The following is a 23,307-nucleotide window of genomic DNA, read 5'->3' as shown; positions in this document are numbered from 1 at the left end:
TAATCAAATAACAAAAAGTGAAATTTTTCCCGCCCCACTCACTGACCACTGAAATACTTTACATGACGTTCAAGCTCGGTGGGCACGAAGCGGTCAGTTATTGTTTACAACCAAAAAAGATGTTGTGTTCAGCCTTCTGTGCCAGTGACAAACTGTATGGGGGAAAAAAAATCTATAGAAGTTCCAACACACACACGCAAATTTATTCTTGTATCGTGTTTTTAATAAGGAAATTAGCGCTCCATATTGAACACATCAAAACAATGAAACAGAACTTGCACACTTTTCTAAATATGAGGCGAAGCACACTTGCGTCAAGCTCGCGAATTACGTGCGAACATGACACAAAACAAGACAACATTGGATAACATCCATCCATTTTCTGTACCACTTTATCCCCACGGGGGTCGCGGGCGTGCTGGAGCCTATCCCAGCTGTCATCGGGCGGCAGGCGGGGGACACCCTGAACTGGTTGCCAGCCAATCGCAGGGCACACAGAGACGAACAACCATTCGCACTCACACCTAGGGGCAATTTGGAGTGCTCAATCGGCCTACCAAGCATGTTTTTGGGAGGAAACCGGAGCGCCCGGAGAAAACCCACGCGGACACGGGGAGAACATGCAAACTCCACACAGGGAGGGCCGGAGGTGGAATCGAACCCGCACCCTCCTAACCGTGAGGCGGACGTGCTAGCCAGCGTGCCACCGAGCCGCCACATTGGATATTCACATTCACAGCAAAGAGGCTCTGTTTTTTTTTTTTTTTTTTAACTTGAGCGCCACCTTTCTTCACCCGTATTGATTCATAGCTGTATCCCAGATATTGTTCCTGTCAAAAATTCTCTCTTATATTCTCAGAGTATCACAGTTGTTAGGGTTCCTTGAGACCTTGCAGGACAAATGCATAATTTGCTCACTGTCATTCCATCAATCATCAATCTGAGTGTGTCTGTATATTTTAATCCATCTGGAAAATAAAAATAAAAAATCAATTATGACTCGGTCCCATCTGTTCCTTTGATTAAAACGAAATGATCAAACAAGCTTTAGGCTTTCTTGTCGGAAGTAACCTCTTGTGGAAGCGCATTCCACCATGTTTGTCTTTTTTTATTGCCTTTCAAGCCTTAGTGTGGTTCGATTGGTCAGCCCAGCTCAATGGCGGCCCTCTGTCTCCAGCATAATTTATTAGTCAGCTGAGGAAGTTTCTTTTTGAAAGGCCTTTTTATTTTCTGGCTGCAGTGTCCGCCATGTGATTGGGCCGAGGAGGAATTTTGTGAACTTTGTAAATTTGTGTGTTGAAAAGAGTAAATATGCCTGGCAAGTTTTTTTTCTTTTCTTTCAATGTGCGCTCAAGTAAACAACATGATGTATTCCGGATGTTTGCTCGTTTAGAAGTCCAAAGTCGTTGGCTAATATTAACATTCTGCCACTCTCGGCGACTTAAACGATTCTAATGTCGCTGGGGATCGCCAAAAACCTTCCCTAACATAAAACAAGTGGTAGCTTGAGTTGTTCGTTGCCGTGCAAACAAAGTCAAACGTCTCCTTGTCGCCAGGCGAAGCGGAAGCAAAAGGCGTACAGCTTTTGAATAAACATTTCATGCTAATAGCGTTGGAAATGATCCGAAAAGACAAACATTGGTGCTGATACGCTAACAAAAAAGTGGATGAGTAGCCTAGATAAGCAATAAGTGACGAGGTGATTGTGACATGCATCTTCCTTCTCGGGCGGCTTGAACTTTGCTCCTGTCTGGCTCATCCAAAGCGGAGTCAACGCGTTACCCGGTCTACCGGTTTATAAGTCATCAGCTGGGCAGCAATGGGAGGAGAGGGGATGGAAAGATGTAGGCGGGCACTCGGAGGCTGAACCGCTTGCAGATTGAACGCAGATGAGAAGACTTCAACTTTTCAACAGCCATGTGGACGGACGCTAAAGCGGACGCGCGGGACGCCGGCGAGAAACGAGCCAGTGACATCGGCCGCGTCCGTGTCGTCAACCGTCTCATGGCGCTGACTGGGGACATGTTGTACTTGGATAAGCACATACAAGGTAGGGAAACTTGCCAAAAAGTGGTACGAAGTTGCCAAGTGCAAATCTTGGATGATGTGGCTTTAATGAGTATGAAGTGGAAAACAAAAGTGCAAAGCTTTGAATGACCAAGAAAATAATCATCATTTGAGGAAAAGATATTTCCAAGCAGTAACCATACCCTGGATGCTGGTATACATTGAAGTAAATATTAGCTGGCCCCTTTACATTTGTGTGTTGTTGACTCACTAGTTAGTTCCTAGTTGAACCTGTTAGCTCAGTGCCGGCATTAGAATCCGAGGTGGGTGACTCCGGTCGTCGAGGGCCGCTATGTTTTATAAGTCTACCTCCTCCAACAGATTGTTGTCCAACTTCTGCAGGTCATTTAATCAGCGATCAGGTGTTGTTGGAGGAAGGAGATGCACGGGGGGCATTTTATACTGGATCTTTTATAATATAAAGCCCTCGAGGACCGGACACACAGCTTTGAAATTTTGCATCGACAATTATATTTGAACAATTCTGGGAGAACCGGAATGTTTTTCCCGATTCTAAATGATTCTCGGTCATCAAAGCCCAACCCTCGTTTAACCACATCAAGAAAACTGGAATGATAAAAAAAAAAAAGTTATCTGTTAGTAGCTTACCACTGGGACACTTTTTTAGCAATCATCTTCCCGCGTGTAATGTCAGCTGGGTGGCCGACGGGTATTTAAAAAAATTGCTGGATTTTTCCAAACAGCCGGTCTATTGTCGGTCGAACCGCCCGACAGCCGTCGTTGATGAACTTTCGCAGCCCCCAATGTCAACGAATATTCCCGGGAAGAATTTTATTCCCGGTACGTCTCTATTGGGAGACAAATATCGGTATCTACCACTTTTGATGTCACCAGCCAAAACGAATTGACAAAGATCCCAAGAAAATCCAGCAAGTCTCGAGTCCATTGTGTTGTAATGTTTCCCAGACAAGTGGTTTGTGCTGCAGCTGGCCGTGTGGGCCCTGCGAGGGGTGACCCGGGTGATTCTAGCCAACAACCCGCTGAGCGGTGCTGTCATGCTGCTGGCGCTCTACTGGGCCTCCCCCTGGCAAGGTCTGCTGGGAACGCTGGGCCTGCTGACCTCCACGCTCGTCGCCGTCATCTTGGGACAGGACAGGTTCGAGCCGCGCCCACTGACACTTTCATTGAGAGAGTTTTGCTCATGAAACGTCGTCGTGTGTGCTCGCAGCGCAGAAGTGCGGGGAGGGCTCCGCGGCTTCAACGGGATGTTGGTTTCTCTGCTAATAGGCGTGTTCAACAGCGCCGGAGACTGGTACTGGTGGCTGCTGCTGCCTGTTTGTTTGGCTTCGGCCACAAGGTGGATGCTCGTTTTAAACGTTGAATCCAATTCCATCAAACGCATGACTAGTTTTAATGAGACAGTCAGTTAAAAAATGGGGTCAAATGGCCAAATCACTTCTTTTGGTCCACTCCCCCGCCCCCTTAGTGTCTTCTTCTTCAGCGGTCTCTCACCAATTCTGGACCGCTGGGACTTGCCAGTTGCAGTCTTCCCCTTCAACATGGTCATCGTCCTCTACTTCCTGTGCACCGGCCCGGATAACCCCTACTTCCCGCACCGCCTCGCCGTCCCGCCCAACTCCGTGCCGCACAACGTCACGGCACTCAGTGCGGCCCAGGTATCTTTTTTTTCCCTCTCCGATCAGAGACTGCGACTACACTAACGTGATTTGTTCCTCCATTTCGATCGGAGGAATTTCAAGCTCGCTCCCTCCCTCCCTCCCGTCCTCCTCTTTGTAGTTTGCATTGATGCTCTGTGGCGCACAGGTGTTACAAGGCATCCCCCTCGGCGTGGGCCAGATCTTCGCCTGTGATTCCTTGGGTCCCTCGCTGCTCATCGTGGGCGGACTCTGCCTTTACTCCCCCCTGCTTGCCGTCCACTCTCTGCTGGGCTCGGCAGTTGGAACGCTGGCTGGTGAGTGTCAGCTGCCCAAATAGTCAAAGCCGACTTGGGAGCGGAACAGTGCCACCGTGTGGATTGTTCGAGTGCTCACAATCAATTGATGTTGTAGGCTTATCCATGGCGGTGCGCCACGAGTTCCTATACACTGGTCTGTCTGGTTTTAATGGCGCTCTTGGCTGCATGGCTGTGGGAGGACTTTTCTTCACCTTCAGCTGGAAGACTCACCTGCTGGCCATCGCTTGTGGTAAGCCACTCACAAGTGTATGCTAAGAAGGCCTTGGAACCTGTCTGATGTGGCCAACGTTCTCTTGAGACCTCCGTGCGCCGTGTCTTCCTCAGCGTTCCTCTCTGCTTTCGTCGACATCGCTTTGAGCAATCTGCTGGGAGCTGTAAGTAATGCTCTCTCCACAAAAAAAAGTCTCACACTAAAAATCTCTCCCTCTCAACAAAGTTATGCACATAAGAAAACACTCAATCAGACAAAAAGTATATATATGTCTATTTTTTTTTTAGATGGGCCTGCCGGCATGCAGTTGGGCAGCCACACTGTGCATCACGTTGCTGCTGCTGCTGCCGGGCAGTTTTTCGGCCCACCGAATCCCCCTGGCTCAGGTCAAGGCCCCTGAGCGGAACCTGCGCTCCAACGCCCAATGGCAAGCTGCCAGCACCGTCGAAAGGGGCAGCACCGACGTCTAGCTCCCGACATTTGCCAGTCTGGTCCCCGGGCCTCATTGCACGGACGCAGTGAAGACAACTCCCAGGTGACAACTGAAGGCAACTTTTATTATGACTTTGTGAAGTGAAGGAATAATTGTGTGTGTGTTTTTACACAAGGTTACACACCATTGTGGTTGATTTGCAATACATATCCCAACATTTTTAATTGCTTGTGTGACTATGCCAATGAGCTTTTTCATTTTTGTGAATCAACAAGGTGCGAGACTGATCATAAGAAACATACAAAAGTGATTTTCAGAATGTCATTAATTGATTGGTTGAGTGTCAATTGTAAAAAAACAAAACAAAAAAACAAGAAAAAGAGTATAGAAATACAAAATGCTTGCACAAACGTTTTGTCTCTTGAATGAACATTCTAGGCGTGTACTTTCAACTGAAAGTTGAAGGGTGACGTGTGAGTGCTGTTGTGCTTCTTTTCGCATGTTTTTGCTCATTTGATTAACTTCTTATGTTACATTTCACGAGAAAGGCCGAACGAACGGCAGAACATTTGGTCGGTGATGAAATGAAATGTCAAGATTGAATCTCTACAAACACGCACGCACACACACGCGCGTGTGTGTGTATTTGCGTGGGTGCTTGCGTATGTATATCTATCTATCTCTGTATATATATGTATGTATATATATATATATATATATATACATATATATATACATATATATATACATATATATATATAAAAAAAAAAATATATATATATATATATACACACACATACATACATATATATATATATATACATATACACATATATGTACGTATATATATACACAAGTATATATATATATATATATATATATATATATATATATATATATACCCACGTATATATGTATATATATATATATACCCATATATATATATATATATATATATATATATATATATATATATATATATATATATATATATATATATATATAATATATATGTGTTGGTAGTGTGTTTTCTCCTAAAACTACATTACTACATAAAGCTTTTTTTTTCTTTTCATTAATAGCCACAAACGTTTCATGCAGGAAAACACCCATCTAAACTAAGCGCGTTTTATCTTCTCCGGGAGTTGCAGATAACCTATTTTGGTTGCAGGAATTGGTGTAATTAAAGCAATTTTCAATCCAAACACTCTTGGACCACCTTTACGCTCTGCCTCGTCGAAAGATGAAAACATTCTGCAATATTAGATTTTTGTAAATTTCACCTTTTCAAATGTATCTGTTGTGCGGTGCCCTGGTGCGTTTGCATTGGTGCAAATGTTACAAGTCGCTGTGCGTGTGAGTGTGTTTGAAGGTGATTTTGTTCGGCGTGTGCCTGCCATTGAGGATGTCCTCAAAGCAACCTGGCCATCACCACCCCCTCTCTGCTCCTGGCTTCCCCTCGGAGGATCTCCAGGAAGCCCAGTTTCGTCAAGAACTCCAACCTCTGGCTGTCTGTTGGCTGAACCTCGCAGAACACACCTTGAGAGCCTGCACAAATCCACCCAAGTTAGTGAGGGGAGGGTTTGACAAAATTGGAACAACCGTGCGTCCGTTCGTCCTCACCGTTGGCCTTGAGGGCCACCAGGAGGGTGACGAGCAGCGTGCGGCTGACGCTGACGTCCACCAGCTCGGGCAGGGTGTCCAGACGCAGCTGGGAGGGGAAGTGATAGAGGAGCGAGTCCGGATACTCTCCCTGGTCCTCCTCCATCAGCTTGATTAAGTCCTGTGAGGGGAAAAAATACAAACACAACCGGGAAATACTTTACTTGGTTCAATTAGAATTGTTTTTTCAGAGACCATTTTTCATTGAGAATAAATACTATGTCTGTGACTGTTGTCATACTGTCTGTCTACATGTGTTGCTCCACTTTCTTGCCCAAACAACCTCTTTTAGTTTTTCCGGTATGCTTTGGGTCATCTGGACCGTGGTGCGCCGTCCAATGATTTCTCAAGCATTTGTCTGAATGTGAATTTTTTTTTTAATTTATATACTATATATATATATATATATATATATATATATATATATATATATATATATATATATAAGTGAAGTGATGGTATTAGCATATTAGCAACATTCAACAGGAAAGTACAGGTTTTGATTTTTAATTCATAGTACATGTCCAACCAAATGTACCTATATTAAGATATTAATATCTTATATGAATAAAGAAACCTTGAACTTTATACCTACTCCATTACGAAAAAGTTACGCTATTCATGTATCAATGCGACTGTGACAAATATTGGTTTCTTTGCGATGCTAATTCTAGCTTAGTATTGCTAGCGCTGTTGTTTTATTGACGCTGGATTGAATTTGAGTCGACAGGTCAAAAGATACGTTTAAAAACCCCTGCGTAATTTGGAGGACATTAAGCATAATAAGTGTGTGCTTTGATGCACAGCGTGGGCAGCGAGGATAAAGCCAAGTTCTCTGTTGACGTCAGAGACTGACTGTTATGGTTTGGCTCAGTGTTCCGCCCATCTCTCTCTCTCTCTCTCTCTCTACATATGTTCTATTTTTTGCTACCACTCTGTATCCAACTTCCTGGACGTCCACGAGCGTACGCACCTGCGTGTTGGCGTTCCCCCCATTGGCAAGGTACTTATCCCTCATGGCGGGCAACCAGCTAGCCTGACACCTCTTGGCAAAAGAACGCACGTCCACGATGCCCATAATACAACCGCACACGCCCAGCTCGTCCTCCAAGATGAAGCTGTACTCGGGGCACAAGGCCAGGCACGGTCCGAGACACCTGAGCAAGCAAAATGGCGGCTCTATGAAGGTTCTGCGTCTGATGAGATTCGGAACTTTTGACACGCACCTGTCCCCTACGACATCCGGATGAGACGGGCTGAAATCTTGGCCGCACTGAGACCTTAGGTGAAGCTGACGGACCATACGGTACAACTCCACCTGTTAAAGACCAAACCGTGCTGTTTGTAAACAATCCAACTAATACCTGGTTGTAAAAATTCGTGTCGATTAATCCATCGGCCATTTTAATAGCTCTTTCATAACTGGCAAAGATCAGATTATTATTATTTAATATTTGTATTATTTATTATATTTATCATTATAGTTGCATAGTTATTATATATTTTTTATTCATTATTATATTCATTATTATATTTTTATATCTATGACCATATTGGCCCGAATATAAGATAATGCTTTTTTCAAACTTGAGTCTTGAAAAACAGGGTCTTATAATCAGGGTCGTCTTATATTCGGGCCAATACGGTATTATATATTATTATTGTTAATTTAGGGATTTAGTTTACACATTAACATGTTCCAAAATAAGATCAAAATAAATCCATTCACTCCCCCCCCCATGAAATTGGCAAATTTTTGTCAATTCATCACTTTATTGTACAGTGAAGGAAATAGATAATATTGCCAAATAGTCAAATGTTGTGCCTTAATTTGATATCACTATTGTCATAAGCATTAAGGGGACAAAAACAGAAGTTCCTTACCTTGTCCTTACTGTGGTAGGGCCTGATGTTGTAGAGACGCGAGGTTGGGAAGAGAGGAGGCGGGTGAGTGAAGAGTTCGCTGCTGCCGCCGCCGCCGCCTCCGGGGAGCAGCATCTGCGCTCACGCACGACATGGACAACACGTGAGCTGAGTGACCCGAGCCAAGCGAGTCATCATGAGAGGAAACGGACGCCCGACCTGCACTTCACCGGACACGCCCCCTTTGAACGCCCACGGCTCCGACTCCTCCCCCAGCAGCTCCGTTCCTGCCGTCTTCCCGCACACTGTCTCAAATCAATGGTACGTTTTACTCCGACAATGCCGATGATCATAATAATTGAACGAGACGATTACTCACGTTGGAAGCAATTCCTCCAGGAAGCCAAGGTGGCGCTATCATTCAGAATACGACCATCTAAGGGGCGTATGAGAGCAGCCGTTACCATATTGGCCCGAATATAAGACGACCCCGATTATAAGACGCCCCTTTATTTCAATGAGAAAAACCTCATCTTATCTTTGGGCCAATACGATATCATGAGAATTATTATTGTCATCACACTGAACCCCAGTTTACTGTATTTACATCTCAAGGCACCAGTGTACGTATATTTACGATGTTCGTTCCTCACCCAGCCAGCATACGAAGGCCTTGGCCACAAGTGCCATGTTCCTCAGGTCCCACACGTAAGGGTAAAGGTCATAGAGCACAGCCCGGTTAGCCCCGCCCACCACGCTACAGTGCAGCTGGGCGATGTCCTCACACAGAGACAGGAACCCGGAGGCCCGTTGGCGCCATTCGTCAACCTGTGGGCGCCACCATCACAGACAGGACCAGAAGAGAAGACGTCCAAACTATGAGCTTTTCTACATAGAGACACGGCAACTGTCGAAGGTTTTCGGACCTTGTGAGGTGAGCTCTTCTTGCTGTTGGCGCTGACCACGTGGCAGTTGCTTTTGAGCCAAGTCAGATCTTGGATAAGTTTCTGGGCCGACGGGCCGTGCTCGTGAGGCAGATAATGGAGACCCACCAGCAGCCGCACCTGGGCCTCGCTCAGCAGGCCCTTCCCACCGCAGAGGCCTCGACCCCGGGCCTTAGGTCCTGAAGGAGCTGCGGGCCTGGACGCCGGAACCTGGTGGCTGCCTTGAGCGGGCTGCCTTTTCCCGCCTTCTCGTACCTCGCTTTCCCCTTTGGCCTTGGTGGGTGAGGGGGGGGGGGAGCTTGAGTTGAGAGGGAAGACAGGGAGTTTCGCCACGACGCCGCTCCCTCGAAAGGTGGACGTGCAGTCGGATCTGTCCGGGGTTTTGGATCTAGAGCAGCGCTGATCTGATCGTGCGCTCTGCCGACCTGAGGAACATCATACGTTGGCGAAACCTTCCTAAAAATGACGTTCCGTTATTTGAATCGTACGCGCTGTAGAATATTGACCTGCTTGGAGAGGTTGGTTGAGTTCTTCCATCCAGTCATGCAATGCTGCAGACAAAGCTCTGTCAGGACAATAGTCTGTCTCCTCATCTGAAGAATAAAAACGTCAGCGTTAGTCTACGGGTTCCTCGCTGGCCGGTTGTTGCCTTGTGTCACCTTTTCTCTCCTGGCTTCCAGTCCTGTACCAGTTTGCCAGCGTGTGCAGCGGGATGTAGTTGGCCTCAAACTCGCAGTTGGGATTGAGGAGGAGTCCCCTCAGGTGGCCCCTAAGCCAAGGCTCGCGGCCCTTGAAAGGACCCAAGAAGAGCCGGCGGGAGTCGTAGTCGTTGGCGTGAAGGTTGTCCCAGATGAGCGGCGGCCGCTGAAGCACCGACTCCACCTCGGCCAGACGGTCCACGGATAGTTTCTTTGAGATGACCTTATTACCTGTGAGCCACAGAGGGCACGTTTGGGGAGCTTGGGTCAGGACTCTGAGGGGTCGCCTGGTCCTGATTGAGATACCTTCAAAAAGTGCCTCACCTGTCCATATGACGGTAATGTCGGGAAGCAAATCCTCCCCAACTGTTTGCAGGTAAGGAGACTTCTGCACGCTGGGGGAACACAGAGAACCGCAGTATTCTGAAAGAGCGAGAGGAAGTTCATTCCCGGCCAGCGAAGCTCGCAAAGCGTTTACGTCAGGATGCGTACCGGTGGGGCAGAACAGGAAGACAGGCGGCTCCCCCAAGAACCGATAGAGCTCGTTGGTGACGCTGACTTGAGCGTGCGCGAACGAAGAGAAGGCCTCGCTGTCGGCCTGACACAGCGAGTGATCGATGTCGTCAAAGAGGATGGCAAAGGCCTGGCAACCCAGGTCGGACACCTGGACAGAAGGCAAGTGGGCGGAGTCAAAGCGTGTGAAGCATCATCAAGATTGAAGTGTGACTTACTTGTTTCAGTTTGCGTTTCAGGAGGGTCAGGTCACACGGGGACGAGAAGACGATGTCCTGACCCGGGGACAGGGCGTAAATGAACCTCAGGCCTCTGGAGTGGGCCTCCGTGATCAGAGTGAGCAATTGTCCTGCGAGGACAGCTTTTCAACATGAAGAAGAAGAAGCGAGACGGGATACTTAGCGCAACGGCAGCTCTTTCTTCTTTACCTTCCTCTTCAGGTGAATAGACTTCCCTCCACAACAGTCTGTGCTTCAGGTCATCTTTTGGACCATACAGGTAAGTGTTCAAACCCCAATTCTGCATCCTAGCACAGAGAAAGCGAAGGATGTTGTTGTCGTTTTTTTCCCATTGGGGACTCACGCACATTGGGAAGTCGTTTATCATGCCGCCCGTCGTCCAGGATTCGTGGAATAAAACATACCCAGCACTTGTGAAGGTCAAATGAAGCTTCAAATCGGCTTCATGCACTAGTTGCTATGTTTTTTGAATCCTCTAAATGGCACGGTTGTTTTAAACAATGAGGTATTGAGAAGTCAATGTACTTTCAGCCCAATGTGCGCCATCTAGAGGAGTAAAAAAAATAAAATAATACAACTGGTTCAGGAAGCTTCATTTTACCGTCACTATGGGCCAGCACCTTGCTCGACACAAAAAAAAAAAAAAGCCCCATTTTGCTGAGCTTTATTTGCCCCATAAGGACATTTTATTTGCATTTGTCGTGTGTGCTAGCTTGTATATTACTTTTATCTCATGTATCGAGTTGCTGGCCAGTTACAGTCACTGATGGCAGTTTTGCATACTGCAATTGATGTCCCTCAAATTGTGAAAATAACAATGTTGATTGTCCAATCCAATGTTCTTTACTATAAACAGATTCTTTTTGGAGTCTATGTTCAGAATTGAACATATCCTCTTTACATAAAAACGAATTGTGGTCACAGGTATTAAAACTTCCCCCTAGATGTAGGGTGGCCGCGGGTGGCCATGGCCCCCACCTAGCACCACCACTGAATGTTGACGCATAATCTGTCCTGCCTGCAGTATTGCAACCGTCTTGCTAACATCTGTCAGGTGTTGGCAGGACTGTATTGATCATGGGCTAATTTACTGCAAATGACCTCCTGAATAATGAATAGCATGGAAAACATTCACGCAAACTGTTTCTGTTGTAGGTGGATCTCACTTCCTGAGCAGATGCTCTGATTGCGCAGCCAAGCACCATCCCCGCTCGGTCCCCGCTGAGGCAAACTTACGCAACCCTGAGTAGCTCCTCCGTTTGAGCCTAAAGAATTGGATCTATAAATAACCGCACAGCCCACACTCCACGCCCGGCCGCCGTTACGCCAACACGGTGACGGGAGACACATATTCACGGCTTTAAGTAGAAGAAATGGAAAATGTAGCGAGAGACGTGATTAAGCGTACAGCGTGCCGTTCCACTTACCACTGAAAGAGAAATCTTCTCTGGTCCATAGACCATGGCCTTCCGTAGAAACCTGTAGAAGATGAAACATTTATTTCCACGCAGTAGTCATTTTGGATACCACCGTATCAGTATGTCACTCGTATTCACTCTTCTGAGTACCGATACCAAGGACCGATACCTCCAGTACTTTTGATATGGGATTTAACACTGACAAAAAATGTGAACAGACTTCCATTCGTTGTTTATTATATAGGGTCATTGGAAAGAATTAGCACCGCCCCCCCAAGTATTTTTTTTTCCATTAGATAAATATGTAACTTCTTCAGGCGCATTAAATATCAATCAATGATACTGCCCTAGCGCCAACTACTGCCGACTTGACGTTTTGCTTTAAGTGTCGGTGGCTTGTATCGGCAGCGTCCACGAGTACCCGATACTTCAAAACATGGGCAGTATTGGCCCCGCACAATACCCATTATGCCCGCAAGTATACATACGTACATCAAGTAGTCATTTCTGTTTGTTTTGATCCCTTGACAGTATCTCAAGTCTCATTTTTGCACAGTCAACGAAACGTCATCATTTCACACCATCATCGCGTGCAGCTTTGCTATTACTCACTGCAGCAAATGAGCAATTCCATCTAAATGAGCAATTCCATCTAAATGTTTCAAGGTTCTCATCCATCCTCTCATCCCATGTTTACCAAAGCCATTATTCATCTCTGGCTACGCGCTTCATCACGTCTGCTATTTTTAGAAACGGGAGCATCTCCAGTGTTTCTCTCCTCCCTTTGTGATGTCGGAATACGTACGGTAGGAGTGTGAACGCGCAGTGTTGACCACACAATACTGCGCTGCTTATATTACCTTTCCTCCGGAAGTTCCATGGAGGGGAGGGGGGAATCTGTGTGTAATGTGCATGCATGTGCAGACCTAATTACTGACAGTACGAGACACGCCACGACAAAGGAGAGTATTGCTACTATTCGCTACGTGCAGAAACCTAGTCATCAGTTTGTGGTGCAATTTGTGCACCTCCATCCTACTGAGACCTTTTTTTTTTTTTGCGCGTAACGAAATGGCCAACACTAATTGTCTTGGTTACTAGCACTTCAATGCATTTGCATCATCACTATCCCTCTTTGTATTTTATCCATGGCTACCAGCGCCTTTTCATGTCTGAGACCTTCCACATACTATCACAGGTCAGGTGGGACGATCATGCCATGTCTTGGTGCAGGGCTGCATGCGGAGTCAAGGGAGCGACACACAAAATGTAGGTCAAACGGATGGAGAAGGGGAAGAGAGAAGTCAAGCATATGATGTGAGGGATGCTGAAGACCATGGCGCTCACCTTCCACCACGCCGCAAAGAAAGCGCTGCTTCTCCTCCATCCTGCCTCCCTTCCCGCGTCCGAGGCCAGCAGGGAAGCCGTCTTTGCGCCGAATTAACGCTTGAACGCTTCACGCTTCTTCTTCCTCCTCCTTCTTCATGCTCCTTTCCTCACTGTCGTCGCGCTCGCCACTGGATCTCGGTGACGCGTTCAGGTGCTCAACAAAAGCTCGTTCTTTCCTATGCTCGTAGTCGCCTTGCTCTCCGCGCGTTTCCACGCGTGATTCTTTTTGCATCTCAACGCACACACTGTAAAATGAAGACCCGTTAGAATAGAAATGATCAACGAAATGAATTTTGACGTCATTACTTTACTCCTCCCCTTGAGTCGGCAAAGTCTGGCCTTCGGTGGGCGTGGCTTGACTGTAAAGTGGAGAAGTGCACGACTTCCCTTTCCAAGGTGCTGCAAATATTTGCTTGGATTGCCCAACGGGGAGAATTTCCTTTTAAACGTCAAGGTAGGACCAATCCAAAAGTTCATTTCCAAATATCCAAGCTAGAGGCGAGTCAAAATACGCGCCTGATAATTCCACCACAAGCAGGTGAAATGTCACACAGCAGAGCAAACGTTCGCAACTTGGTCATCCGTGCCAGCATGCTGGACTTTGAACAACTTTGAATGTTAGTCAGTGACAAGGAAGTTGCGTTTTGTAACTCGGTGAATGCATATAGGTTGAGCTTTTGGTAACCAGATTCTCGTTCTCACGTGACACCCGAGCACCCCTCATAAATGTGAGCACGTTTCCCCCCCCCCCCCTGTATCTTTTTGTGCATTTTATTATTATTAATAACAATAGTTCTTATTATTATTATTGGTGCATTTTATTTATTTATTTAATTTTATTGCGAGTGTTATTTTTCAGGTGCACGGATTTGATTTGCTGTTGTATGTTGACATCTGTCAAGGTCATGGCCTCTCCCAGCACTATCTTGTCAGAGGCGCTGCTCCAGTGCGGCATCTGTCAGGATGTTTTCTCCGAGCCCGTATCCATTCCCTGCGGTCACAGCTTCTGCTTCAACTGCATCACATCCCGCTGGGAGCGCGGCGCCGCCTCCAGCTGTCCCAAATGTGACACGCTTTTCGCTACCCGGCCGGAGCTATGCGAGAACTCTTTCGCCAGGGAAATGTCCGAGCGCGTCCGGGCCAGAAGGAAACCGGTGGACTCAGGGGTCCAGGAGATGATCCGAGACAGACGTCAGAAGGTGGAGGAGATCAAAAACTGTGTGGAGCTCAGCAAAGTGAGTTTCTATTACGTGGCATAGTTAAACTATCTGAAGTTCTCCTGGTTTGATTTTTGAATAGTGGACAACTTCAACTTTCATTTATGTCTCCAGGAAAAGGCCAAGTTGGAACTAGAGCGGAGTGCAGAGATCTTTTCTTCTCTGACCCGGGCCCTGGAGAGAAGCTGGTCTGAGCTGCTGGAGACCATTGAGAGGCGGCAGGTTGCAATGGAGCGCTCGGCCCAGAGGCTCGTGGCACAGCTGGAGCTGGAGATCAACGAGCTGGAGAGGAGAAGGAGCGAGATGAAGCAGCTCCCGCACACCGACGACCACCTCCTTCTGCAGGTCGGCGGCGATCCCAGTCGGAATTGGCTTGCTCTTTAATTTTTTTTTTCTATGCCTCAATTTGTGTGTGTCTCAGGGATCTTCAACGTTGTCTTCTAAGTCTCGTCATGACGACGTGGTCCACTCAGACACGTGTGCGGGGATTGTGAGGAGAGCTTTGGACCACGTTGATCAACAACTGTGCCGTTTTTTAAAAACACTTTCCATTCAAGGTCAGGAAATGTTCCCGTTTTTCAGGGGAACTCGTCTTTCGTCCTTCAACTACGTATATTTGTTTTTCCATCCAGAGCATGACATGATGTTGCAGTATGCAGGTGAGCAGATGTCATGACCCAACTTATCTCCGAAGGATGTTAATGACAGTTAAGGTGCTCCTTTGTAGTTGATGTTTATCTGGACCCCAGGACAGCCAACCCGTGGCTGGTTCTGTCCGAAGACGGGAGACGGGTTCAGGATGGAGACGTTGAGCGGGACCTGCCGGACCTGCCTGAACGCTTTGACACCGCTCCGTGCGTGCTGGCCACCGAGGTAACTCGAGACGGAAAGCAAAGAGCGGGACGCAAGAAGTCCAGGAGGCAATCTGTCTGCTCACGCAGGGTTTCACCACCGGGAGGCACTATTGGGAGGTGGAGGTGGGGGACAAGACGTCGTGGGATCTGGGCGTGGCCCGGGCGTCCGTCAAGCGGAAGGGCTTGGTGACACTCAGCCCGCAAGACGGATTCTGGGCTGTGTGTTTGAGACGGGCCACCGAGTATCGGGCCTGCGCGGCACAAGCACACCTTTTGTATCTGCCCCAGAGGCCAAAGGTTGTCGGGGTGTTTTTGGACGTGACCGACGGGACGGTGTCCTTCCACGACGCCGAGGCCAAGTCGCACATCTATTCCTTTACGCACATTAGCTTCGCAGAGGCCGTGTTTCCGCTTTTCAACCCAGATGTGAGTGACAACGGAAGGAACGGCTCGCCGCTCGTCATCCGGCCTGTTGCAGGAAGCGCCAGTTTAGACAACGTCACCATATAATGTCAACACACTTTATTTATTCATCAATAATATCTAAAAACAAAATCTTATGTTGATGATGCACAAACTCTTTCGTGGAGGACTACAGAAATTAGAAAAGAAACACTGTTGTGAGGCTGAAATCAGTTTATCAGAGTTATTATTCAAAGTAGCTGTCGATGAATTTGATTATCGTTTACCTGTTGATTCATTGATTTATTTTCACACCGCTACTGCCATTCTTTTCCCATCCTTATGCTCCCTAACTGCAAAAAACAAGCAAACAAGAGTGACGTTGTGGAATTATGTAATAATTCAGTTGAAGTAATGATGGTGTTGACTTTTTATTTCAATTTAATTTAATGTCGCTGACTTTGGTGTTTATTTCCAGTTTATATTAAAATTGGAATGCCCGTCCGTCCGTCTTTTGTGGTCCCGTCCAATCAAACCCATTTGCAAAAAGTGTCACCATGGAAACAGACCCCAGAACAGCGCGCCACCCTAAAATATTTCGTCTCGCTGCCGCCAAACTGATCCGGGAGCACGCCATGTAATCTGATTAGTGCACAGGCAGGATTACCCCCTCCCCAGAAGCAGATGGAGCCTTGAGGTGATCACCAAGTTTGCTTTGAGCCAACGAGAGCAGGATGAAGATGGATTAAAACGCACACGTCTCGGAATTGTTCACCAAGCTTGGTGAGTTCCGATACAGCCACTTTTGCGTTTGCTTCTTTTTGTAACGTGACAACGGCAGCACAGTCGTGAACGTGTTTTCATTCCAAACCTCACCCGGGGTTGTGATTGAGGAAAGCTGGTGTGATGTCGCCCATGGTGGACGAGACTGCGGGGGATCTTCCAGTACGGGACGTTGGTCTGATGAGGGGGGGCCTCATGGCCTCAATGCCAGGTTTGTTTCCATTCGTCTAAAGTTGCGAGGTTGCCATTACCGCATTTTTGAGCGTGTCTCGTCTGAACAGATGCCGTTTGTGATTCAGTCAAGCCATGGAAGAAGCATCACATCATGATTACAAAAGGTGAGGCCACAATATTTTTTTTTTTTCCAGAAGCTTTTATTGAATGTTGCCGTCTCTCGTCCTTCCAGATCCGCAGCGGCTATTTCGTCTCCCCAGAGAGCAACTGGAGGATCTTTGCCTTAACATGCAAGAAGAAAACGTTGTGCTGAGAAAGCACACACGAGCGCAGGAGCAGAAGATGCGCAGGTGGTCGCCCAAAAAAAAAGTATTGAAAACAAAAATCTTAAAATGACCGAGTTGTTGGTTTTGCTCCTCAAAGGATGTCCACCAGACTGATGCGTCTCCGTCAGGCGGGGCCGGGCTCCGGCGGCGCCAAGGAGAAGGACATGGAGGACACGCTGCAGGGGTTGGAAAGTCGTGTGGACACGCTGGAGAGCCAGAAAGTGATTTTGCAAAATAAACTCAGTTTGGCCAAGCAGCACATTCTGGACTTGCGGGGTCGCACGCCTTACAGGTTCAGCAAAGGTAAGCTGCTGTCCTCTCTATGGCAGGGCTTTTTTTTCCCTATAGGGACCACCGGCCGTTATAACCAAGAAGCAACTCGGGGACCACTGCTTTGACAGAATATTTTGCGCTGAAAGAGGATAGACAGACTATTTATTTGCGTCTCTATGTTTACATTTAACATCATTTGGATGACAAAATTAGCTGGGGAAAAAAGAAATAAAAAAATATTCAAAAAATAAATTAATTAATCAAGTCTGAATAATGGATCAATATTATTATAAATCAATATTATTATTATTCTACAATAATGTTCCATTTCCTATTTCGCGGACCACCTGCAATACCGCTACGGATCACTAGAGGGCCGCGCACCACCGGTTGACAATCCTTGCTCTATAGACGTCCTTCCACCAAGTCCAAGGACACTTTGAACTTTCTCACTTTTTCTCCTCCTCAAAGCTACAAAATGTACAGATGTGGATGGCGGAGTCGGAAGGGCGGATCACACAGCCCCGCCCCGATATTGTCCCCCGATGGAAGACACCAGAGGAGACATGGACAAATTGTGAGTGGGGAATGAAATAAGATTTTGCAGCCCCATATACCCGTCCCATACCCCCCTCCTCCCTCTTCTCAGCAGTGTGAGCGAGCAGATGAAGACGATGGAGCTCGAGGTGACCGCCCGGACCCTTCGCGACACGCTCCGAGTTAAAGAGAAAGAGATGGAGGGAACCGTGAGGGAAATGAAGAGGCAACAGGCGGAAAGGCACAGGTGATGGCATCATCAACGTCGCACTCAGGGTGGCTAATTGTTGGCTGAAAATATTGAATTACGGGAAAACTACGAGGAGTGAGAAAAAAAAAAACTTTTGGGTACTTTTCTGCTCAGGATCAACATCAGAGAGAACGTTGACGTCATCTGTCTGCAAAAGGAGCTTTCTGAGAAGAGCGCCACCCTGAGGGTCACGCAGGAGAAGATCGCTGATCTGCAACAGGTGCCGTCACTCTGTCGGCCACAATATCCGTTGCCATAGCAACACGCATCTTCTTCTTTCTTCGCAGGCCTATGAGAAGCAACTGGAGGAGGTCAACGCACACGCTTACAATATCTCGCTGCCGGCTTGCATTTATCGTTTGAGCTTTTTTTTTTTTTTTTTTTTGCAGAGTCAGAAGTCCCTCCGTGAAAGTCAGACTCTTCTTCTGGAGAAAGTGGAAGAACTGAGCGAGGAGCTGAAGCAGGAGCGTCACAGAGCACTGAGACTGGAGGCTGAGCTGACGACCGCCAGCCTGTCTCTTCAGAACCTGGACAAGGTCTGGAGCCGGCATTAAGATCTTCATTGGAGGAGCCGTTCAATAGTGCCAATTTTTCCCTTCCAGCTTCAAGAGCATCTTGCAGACCTGGAAGGAGAGAAGGATCGGATAAAAGAAAACTACGACTCCCTACTGGAGAGGTGGGACCACAAAAGATCTTCAGCGTAATGACGACGCTTCATCGCGTTTCTTTCCCTTCACCCAGAACTTTATCGACCTACAACAGCCACGTGGACACACGCATGGAGGTAAACGTGCAGACCGAAGAACCGGAGGAGCACGTCGGCAGGATGGACATCCAGATCCTGGTGGCAACGCTGCAAACTGAGAAGGAGGAGAAAGGCAGACTGCAGTCAGAGGTGGGGAAGCTCAATGAAGAGAAGGAGATGCTGGAGAGCCAACGTGACGGTAAGATGAGTGCTGATAGCAAATGGAAGCCCACCTCTTACTGCAGAGCGTCTTGGGTTTTAGCCAAAGTAAAACATCTGGAGGAGGAGATTCTTCAGTACAAGGAGGAGATATCCCGCCTGCGGAGCAGACTGGACTCGGTCACCAAGGTTCCTAAACAGAGAAACGAAAGACGCACGGCGCAACACGTTCGAAGTCTTTGAGATGATTCCCTCTCTATCTCGTCGTCCAGGAGTTCGACATGAGCGTTGAGGACCTCAGTGAAACGCTTTTACAAATCAAGGTGGGGGAAGCAAACAAAGTCTGGTTCCCCCGAAATTCTCCAGAATCGTTCTTATCTCCTCACATGTTCCAGGCCTTCAGGATGCAGCAGGAGAGCAGGGAGGGTTTACGTTTCCTGCGGCCCGACAACGGGAAGGAGGAACCCGAGCCGCCCGACGTCCAAGCGTCGCACGCCGACACCGTGCTGGAGTTGCAGAAAGCCAGGAGCCTCCTTCTGCTGGAGCACCGCATCAGTAAAGACCTTCAGGTGCCTTCACGTGCTCACAACGTTGTGGCCCGCCCCCTTTTAAGCAAACGCCTTTCTACCCGAAGGAGGAGCTTCACACGGTCAAGGAAATGCTGGAGATGGAGAGGAGCCAGCTGAGGACGGCCATGGCAGAGAAAGACAAAGTTTTATCCAAACGAGCTCTTCAGATCAAGACATTACAAGGTGTGTCATCTTCAAACCTTCGTTTCATAGAAAAGCAAAATTCATTCTGTTTTTTTGCGGTCTGAAGGCCAGTTGAAAGCCTTTGCGTACGCTGCCAAGAGTCAAAAAGGGACCGTGCCGCTGCAGTACACGTTGCCCGCCGGAGACCAGGAAGTAGTCCAGACCGTCCAGGAAGACATTCCCTGTGCTCCTTTGAGGCTCGGAGAGTCCTTATTGGAACTCCACCTTAAGGTAGTAAAAGCTGAAATTGAAAACATGAACGGCTGCGCTGTGTTTCTCATCTGCCGTCTTTCTACTTGAGGCGGCCACCTTCACTCCAGAAGGTCTTCGGCACATGGGCGACCTTCAAGCGGACACGGTGACCTTCTGCACCTACGGCCTTTTGGACTTTGAAGTTCACTCCACGCCGTTGGTAGCGGGCGGCCAGCCCACTTACGGCTTCACCTCCCAGTACGCTTTGACGCCCCGAGACCTGCTAAAGCTGCGGAGCCAGGGCGCCAGGGTTCGAGTGGAGCTCCACCAGGCCATAGGAGGTGTCCGCTTTGTCACGCACGGGAGTGGATACTTGTCCCTCCTGGGGGCCATGCAGAGGAGAGGGGAGCGCGACAATGGCCGTGTCAACATCACAGGTACACAACAAAAATAACAAGAAGTGAACATTTTGGCTAATCAGTTCTCGTCTTAAGGCTTTGAGGGGGAAGTCGTCGGTGTTGTGGATTTCTGGGCCCGTTTGTTCCCGCCCGCGGAGCCCACGGAGGACGTGTCGCTGAAAGACGGTGCCGGGGTCACAGCGACGCAGACAATACCAACTCACACCACCTTGGGCTGGCGAGAAGACGGCCACGCAGTAAATCAGAATGTTAACCTATGAATACAAATTTTTAAAAAAAGTCTCATTTGTGACTCGTTTGCAGGACTTGTTCGACTACGGCGGCGGGATCCCTAACGAGCTGCTGCTGCTGCTGGACCGTTGCGAGGGTCTCAGCGGGCGATGGCCCGGACTAGTTCCAGACGCATACCTGACCTACAGGCTATACGACCTGCCGCCTCACGTGTCCAAAACGATCGCGGCCACCGCAGACCCGGTATTCCGCGACAGCGCTAGCTACCCGCTAGCAGTCACAACAGATGTGCTGCGCTACCTGCGGTATGCGGCCAGAACGACGTTACAGATGGCTTTTAGGCGGCGCGTCAAAAGTCTACGTTTGTTCTTTTGTGGCCGCAGGTCGAACAGTCTTTGGGTGTATGTGTTTGATGATAGCGATGAGCAGATTCCACCGGCCTACTTGGCGAAAACACCCATCCCGCTGAGAGCGCTGGCGACGGGCAAGGAGATCACAGGTGAGCAAGCCGACAATTAGCTGCAATGTTGTCCTTTGTAAGCGCCGGGGGATCGGCATCAGGTTCCAAACGTCCATATCGGTTGGGGCCTATGATAAAAGTTTTTTTTCATCTCTAGGCGACTATGTGCTACGTGATCCCGCCGGCGGTCCGCGGGGTACGGTCCGGGTTCTAATGAAATGGAAATATCCCTTTCAACCCCCGGCGGATGCCATCGGAGGCAGCGAGCGGTGGCGGGAAGAAGCGCAAGGGTCACAGAGGCCCATAGCCAAGCCCAGAGTCAAGGTACGGATATCACATTTCTTTCGACTAATTTGACCAAATGGCTATTCCGTAATTTTAGACGCAGCAATTTGGGCCAGCAGAGCCCAAAACAAGACAGAGGAGGACAAAAGCTTGTGTGAGGTTTCCGAAACGCGACGCCTGGCTACGCTAGCCGGCTAGCGCTCACATCACAAATGCTTTCTGTCGACAGCCCGCCCCCGAGGACGTAAAACGAGTCGGAACCAAGCGATCGGACGAGAGGTCACCCGTCCGACACGACATTGCGCTGACCGCGTCTCCCAATTCACCGCCGACAATGTAAGTCACACCAAGTGCAAGTAGTATATGGACAATTGAACATAACACGCAACACTGCAGATGTCCAGAAACATCTTCCAGAGAGTCGCCGCTAAGAAAAAGTTCTCCCAGTGAAGGCAAGGTAGGAACCGGCAAGAATCGACTCGACTGTAACTACGGCGGCTAAAAAAAAAAAAAAAAAAATGTCTGCACTGTATTCGGATTCTCAGAATATTCCCTCTGTGGATGTGGTGTCAGTGGATGAAGTGGAGGAGCTGGAGGAAGAGAAAAATGAGGAGAGGAGCGAGAGTGGTAAGATCACTCTGACGACTTTCATCAACGCAATCGTGGGAATCACGATTTTTATTGTGCTTTTACTGTGGAGCCGCTGAAGAACTGTCAGAATCTTCGCATACCTCAACCAGCGACCTTCTGATCGTGCCATCCGAACCAAAGAAAAGACGGGTGAAATACATTTCATTAGAAAAGACATTTTAAAAGCATCTCGGCGTAAAATCCGTTTCCCTCCATTCAGGGTAACAAACTGAGAGTGGAGATCCTGTCCTTGACCTTTGAACCCTCTTCGCACGTGGCGCTGGACGATTCGGTGCAGCGCGTCTACGTGGAATACCGGCTGCTGGGCGTCCCCATGGAGACCACCGAGACGCCCGTGTCCCTCCGCAAGCCCAGGGCGGGGGAGGAGATTCACTATAACTTCACTCGAGGTGTGAGCAGGGAAGGGGGCGGAGTCTATGTGTTGCGTCATAGTTTGCTGATTGTCACGTCGCTCTGCAAGTCATCTACGTGGACGGTTCCATGTCTGCTCCACTCAGACGGTTTCTGTACACCATGATGGAGGACAACGACCCCAAGAAGCGCCGGTAACGTATCACACGTTGTTTGAAAAGTGCCAATGTTCTTCACGATTCCGTCACCCAAATTCCAATGCGTGCGGTTGCGCAGGTTAAAGTTCACAGTCGTCAGCGAGCCGATGGACGAGGAGGAGGAATGCGTGGATGTCGGTTACGCTTTTTTGGATCTGCAGGAGCTGCTGCTGACGGGGAGTGACGTCATCGAACGGCAAATTGACAGTAGGCGCTTCTTGGGCATTTTATTTCGCTGCTGTGATGATGTTTGACATTGGCGTGTTTGCTCCAGTTGTGCGTGTGGATGAAGAGCAGGAGGTGATTGGATTCTTAAAAGTGTCACTGGAGGCAGCCAAAGCCCTGAGCGGTATTTATGAAGAGTTTCACCAGCCAGAAGATACCGAGGAAGTCAGCGAGCATGAAGACGAGCAGAAGGAGAGAAATAACATTAAAGTGATAGAAGAAGATGACAGTGACTTCTAAAACACAGATTATTTTTAAACCCTGTGTGCGCCATCTTTGTTCTTGGTGGTTAGTGTACATGAGACTGAACTATGGTCACTTCACTGTTAATGTTGACGCTTTAATCCCACATAATAAATCGTTTCCAGAGCTAAGGAGAATAAAAAACGGACTTGTTTTCGATGACTTTCATCCTTCTATGCATTCTGTGGCTGTGGTTATGACTTGTTAT

General features: G+C 48.1%; 4 protein-coding genes across 12 annotated transcripts; 3 read left to right on the top strand and 1 right to left on the bottom strand.

The window, feature by feature from the left end:
• Positions 1–1,569: 1,569 nt before the first annotated feature.
• si:dkey-183c6.7 (urea transporter 1) lies at positions 1,570–5,057 on the top strand. 3 transcript variants are annotated; one of them, XM_049734028.2, is made up of 8 exons: positions 1,571–2,050; positions 2,995–3,184; positions 3,257–3,385; positions 3,515–3,704; positions 3,853–4,000; positions 4,098–4,232; positions 4,328–4,377; positions 4,502–5,057. In XM_049734028.2, the coding sequence occupies exons 1-8, from the start codon at positions 1,918–1,920 to the stop codon at positions 4,682–4,684; spliced, it is 1,158 nt and encodes a 385-aa protein (XP_049589985.1). In that variant the 5' UTR covers positions 1,571–1,917; the 3' UTR covers positions 4,685–5,057. The 3 variants fall into 3 exon arrangements, with proteins under 3 accessions (XP_049589994.1, XP_049589985.1, XP_049590004.1); XM_049734047.1 differs by having other exon boundaries at positions 1,919–2,050; positions 3,015–3,184; XM_049734037.2 differs by lacking the exon at positions 3,257–3,385 and having other exon boundaries at positions 1,570–2,050.
• A 595-nt stretch (positions 5,058–5,652) lies between these two features.
• Positions 5,653–13,480, bottom strand: si:dkey-183c6.8 (protein O-GlcNAcase). 3 transcript variants are annotated; one of them, XM_049717609.1, is made up of 17 exons: positions 13,332–13,480; positions 11,994–12,045; positions 10,756–10,853; positions 10,546–10,676; positions 10,307–10,478; positions 10,139–10,237; positions 9,776–10,045; positions 9,623–9,709; positions 9,099–9,541; positions 8,826–9,000; positions 8,552–8,608; positions 8,392–8,477; positions 8,194–8,307; positions 7,536–7,627; positions 7,283–7,466; positions 6,271–6,430; positions 5,653–6,195 (listed from the first exon to the last, which is right to left on the bottom strand). In XM_049717609.1, exons 1-17 carry the CDS (start codon positions 13,369–13,371, stop codon positions 6,059–6,061), a joined length of 2,397 nt encoding a protein of 798 aa, XP_049573566.1. In that variant the 5' UTR covers positions 13,372–13,480; the 3' UTR covers positions 5,653–6,058. The 3 variants fall into 3 exon arrangements, with proteins under 3 accessions (XP_049573566.1, XP_049573642.1, XP_049573726.1); XM_049717685.2 differs by lacking the exon at positions 13,332–13,480 and adding an exon at positions 12,597–12,780; XM_049717769.2 differs by lacking the exon at positions 13,332–13,480 and adding an exon at positions 12,477–12,564.
• LOC125967112 (E3 ubiquitin-protein ligase TRIM39) lies at positions 13,404–16,350 on the top strand. Of its 3 annotated transcripts, none has more exons than XM_049718047.1 (7): positions 13,404–13,524; positions 14,276–14,608; positions 14,705–14,935; positions 15,012–15,147; positions 15,223–15,249; positions 15,318–15,463; positions 15,532–16,350. In XM_049718047.1, exons 2-7 carry the CDS (start codon positions 14,279–14,281, stop codon positions 15,952–15,954), a joined length of 1,293 nt encoding a protein of 430 aa, XP_049574004.1. In that variant the 5' UTR covers positions 13,404–13,524; positions 14,276–14,278; the 3' UTR covers positions 15,955–16,350. The 3 variants fall into 3 exon arrangements, with proteins under 3 accessions (XP_049574004.1, XP_049573845.1, XP_049574085.1); XM_049717888.1 differs by lacking the exon at positions 13,404–13,524 and adding an exon at positions 13,648–13,827; XM_049718128.1 differs by lacking the exon at positions 13,404–13,524 and adding an exon at positions 13,648–13,827 and having other exon boundaries at positions 15,340–15,463; positions 15,532–15,785.
• A 127-nt stretch (positions 16,351–16,477) lies between these two features.
• rpgrip1 (RPGR interacting protein 1) lies at positions 16,478–23,258 on the top strand. 3 transcript variants are annotated; one of them, XM_049716709.1, is made up of 31 exons: positions 16,478–16,629; positions 16,745–16,840; positions 16,911–16,967; positions 17,036–17,153; positions 17,227–17,432; positions 17,874–17,979; positions 18,052–18,186; positions 18,304–18,409; positions 18,477–18,500; positions 18,579–18,725; positions 18,792–18,865; positions 18,931–19,133; positions 19,197–19,282; positions 19,366–19,416; positions 19,489–19,662; positions 19,728–19,845; positions 19,913–20,076; positions 20,147–20,474; positions 20,532–20,692; positions 20,760–20,992; positions 21,071–21,186; positions 21,305–21,471; positions 21,530–21,586; positions 21,662–21,768; positions 21,829–21,889; positions 21,978–22,059; positions 22,133–22,212; positions 22,283–22,472; positions 22,544–22,628; positions 22,711–22,838; positions 22,906–23,258. In XM_049716709.1, the coding sequence occupies exons 2-31, from the start codon at positions 16,753–16,755 to the stop codon at positions 23,094–23,096; spliced, it is 3,843 nt and encodes a 1,280-aa protein (XP_049572666.1). In that variant the 5' UTR covers positions 16,478–16,629; positions 16,745–16,752; the 3' UTR covers positions 23,097–23,258. The 3 variants fall into 3 exon arrangements, with proteins under 3 accessions (XP_049572666.1, XP_049572732.1, XP_049572748.1); XM_049716775.1 differs by having other exon boundaries at positions 16,478–16,840; positions 18,055–18,186; XM_049716791.1 differs by lacking the exon at positions 21,530–21,586 and having other exon boundaries at positions 16,478–16,840.
• The last annotated feature ends 49 nt before the right edge of the window (positions 23,259–23,307 follow it).

The sequence above is a fragment of the Syngnathus scovelli genome, chromosome 1 (genome assembly GCF_024217435.2).
Source record: "Syngnathus scovelli strain Florida chromosome 1, RoL_Ssco_1.2, whole genome shotgun sequence".
In the NCBI taxonomy this organism is placed as follows: domain Eukaryota; kingdom Metazoa; phylum Chordata; class Actinopteri; order Syngnathiformes; family Syngnathidae; genus Syngnathus; species Syngnathus scovelli.
The sequence above is the reverse complement of the archived record's forward strand: the minus strand, read 5'-3'. Positions and strand labels throughout refer to the sequence as shown.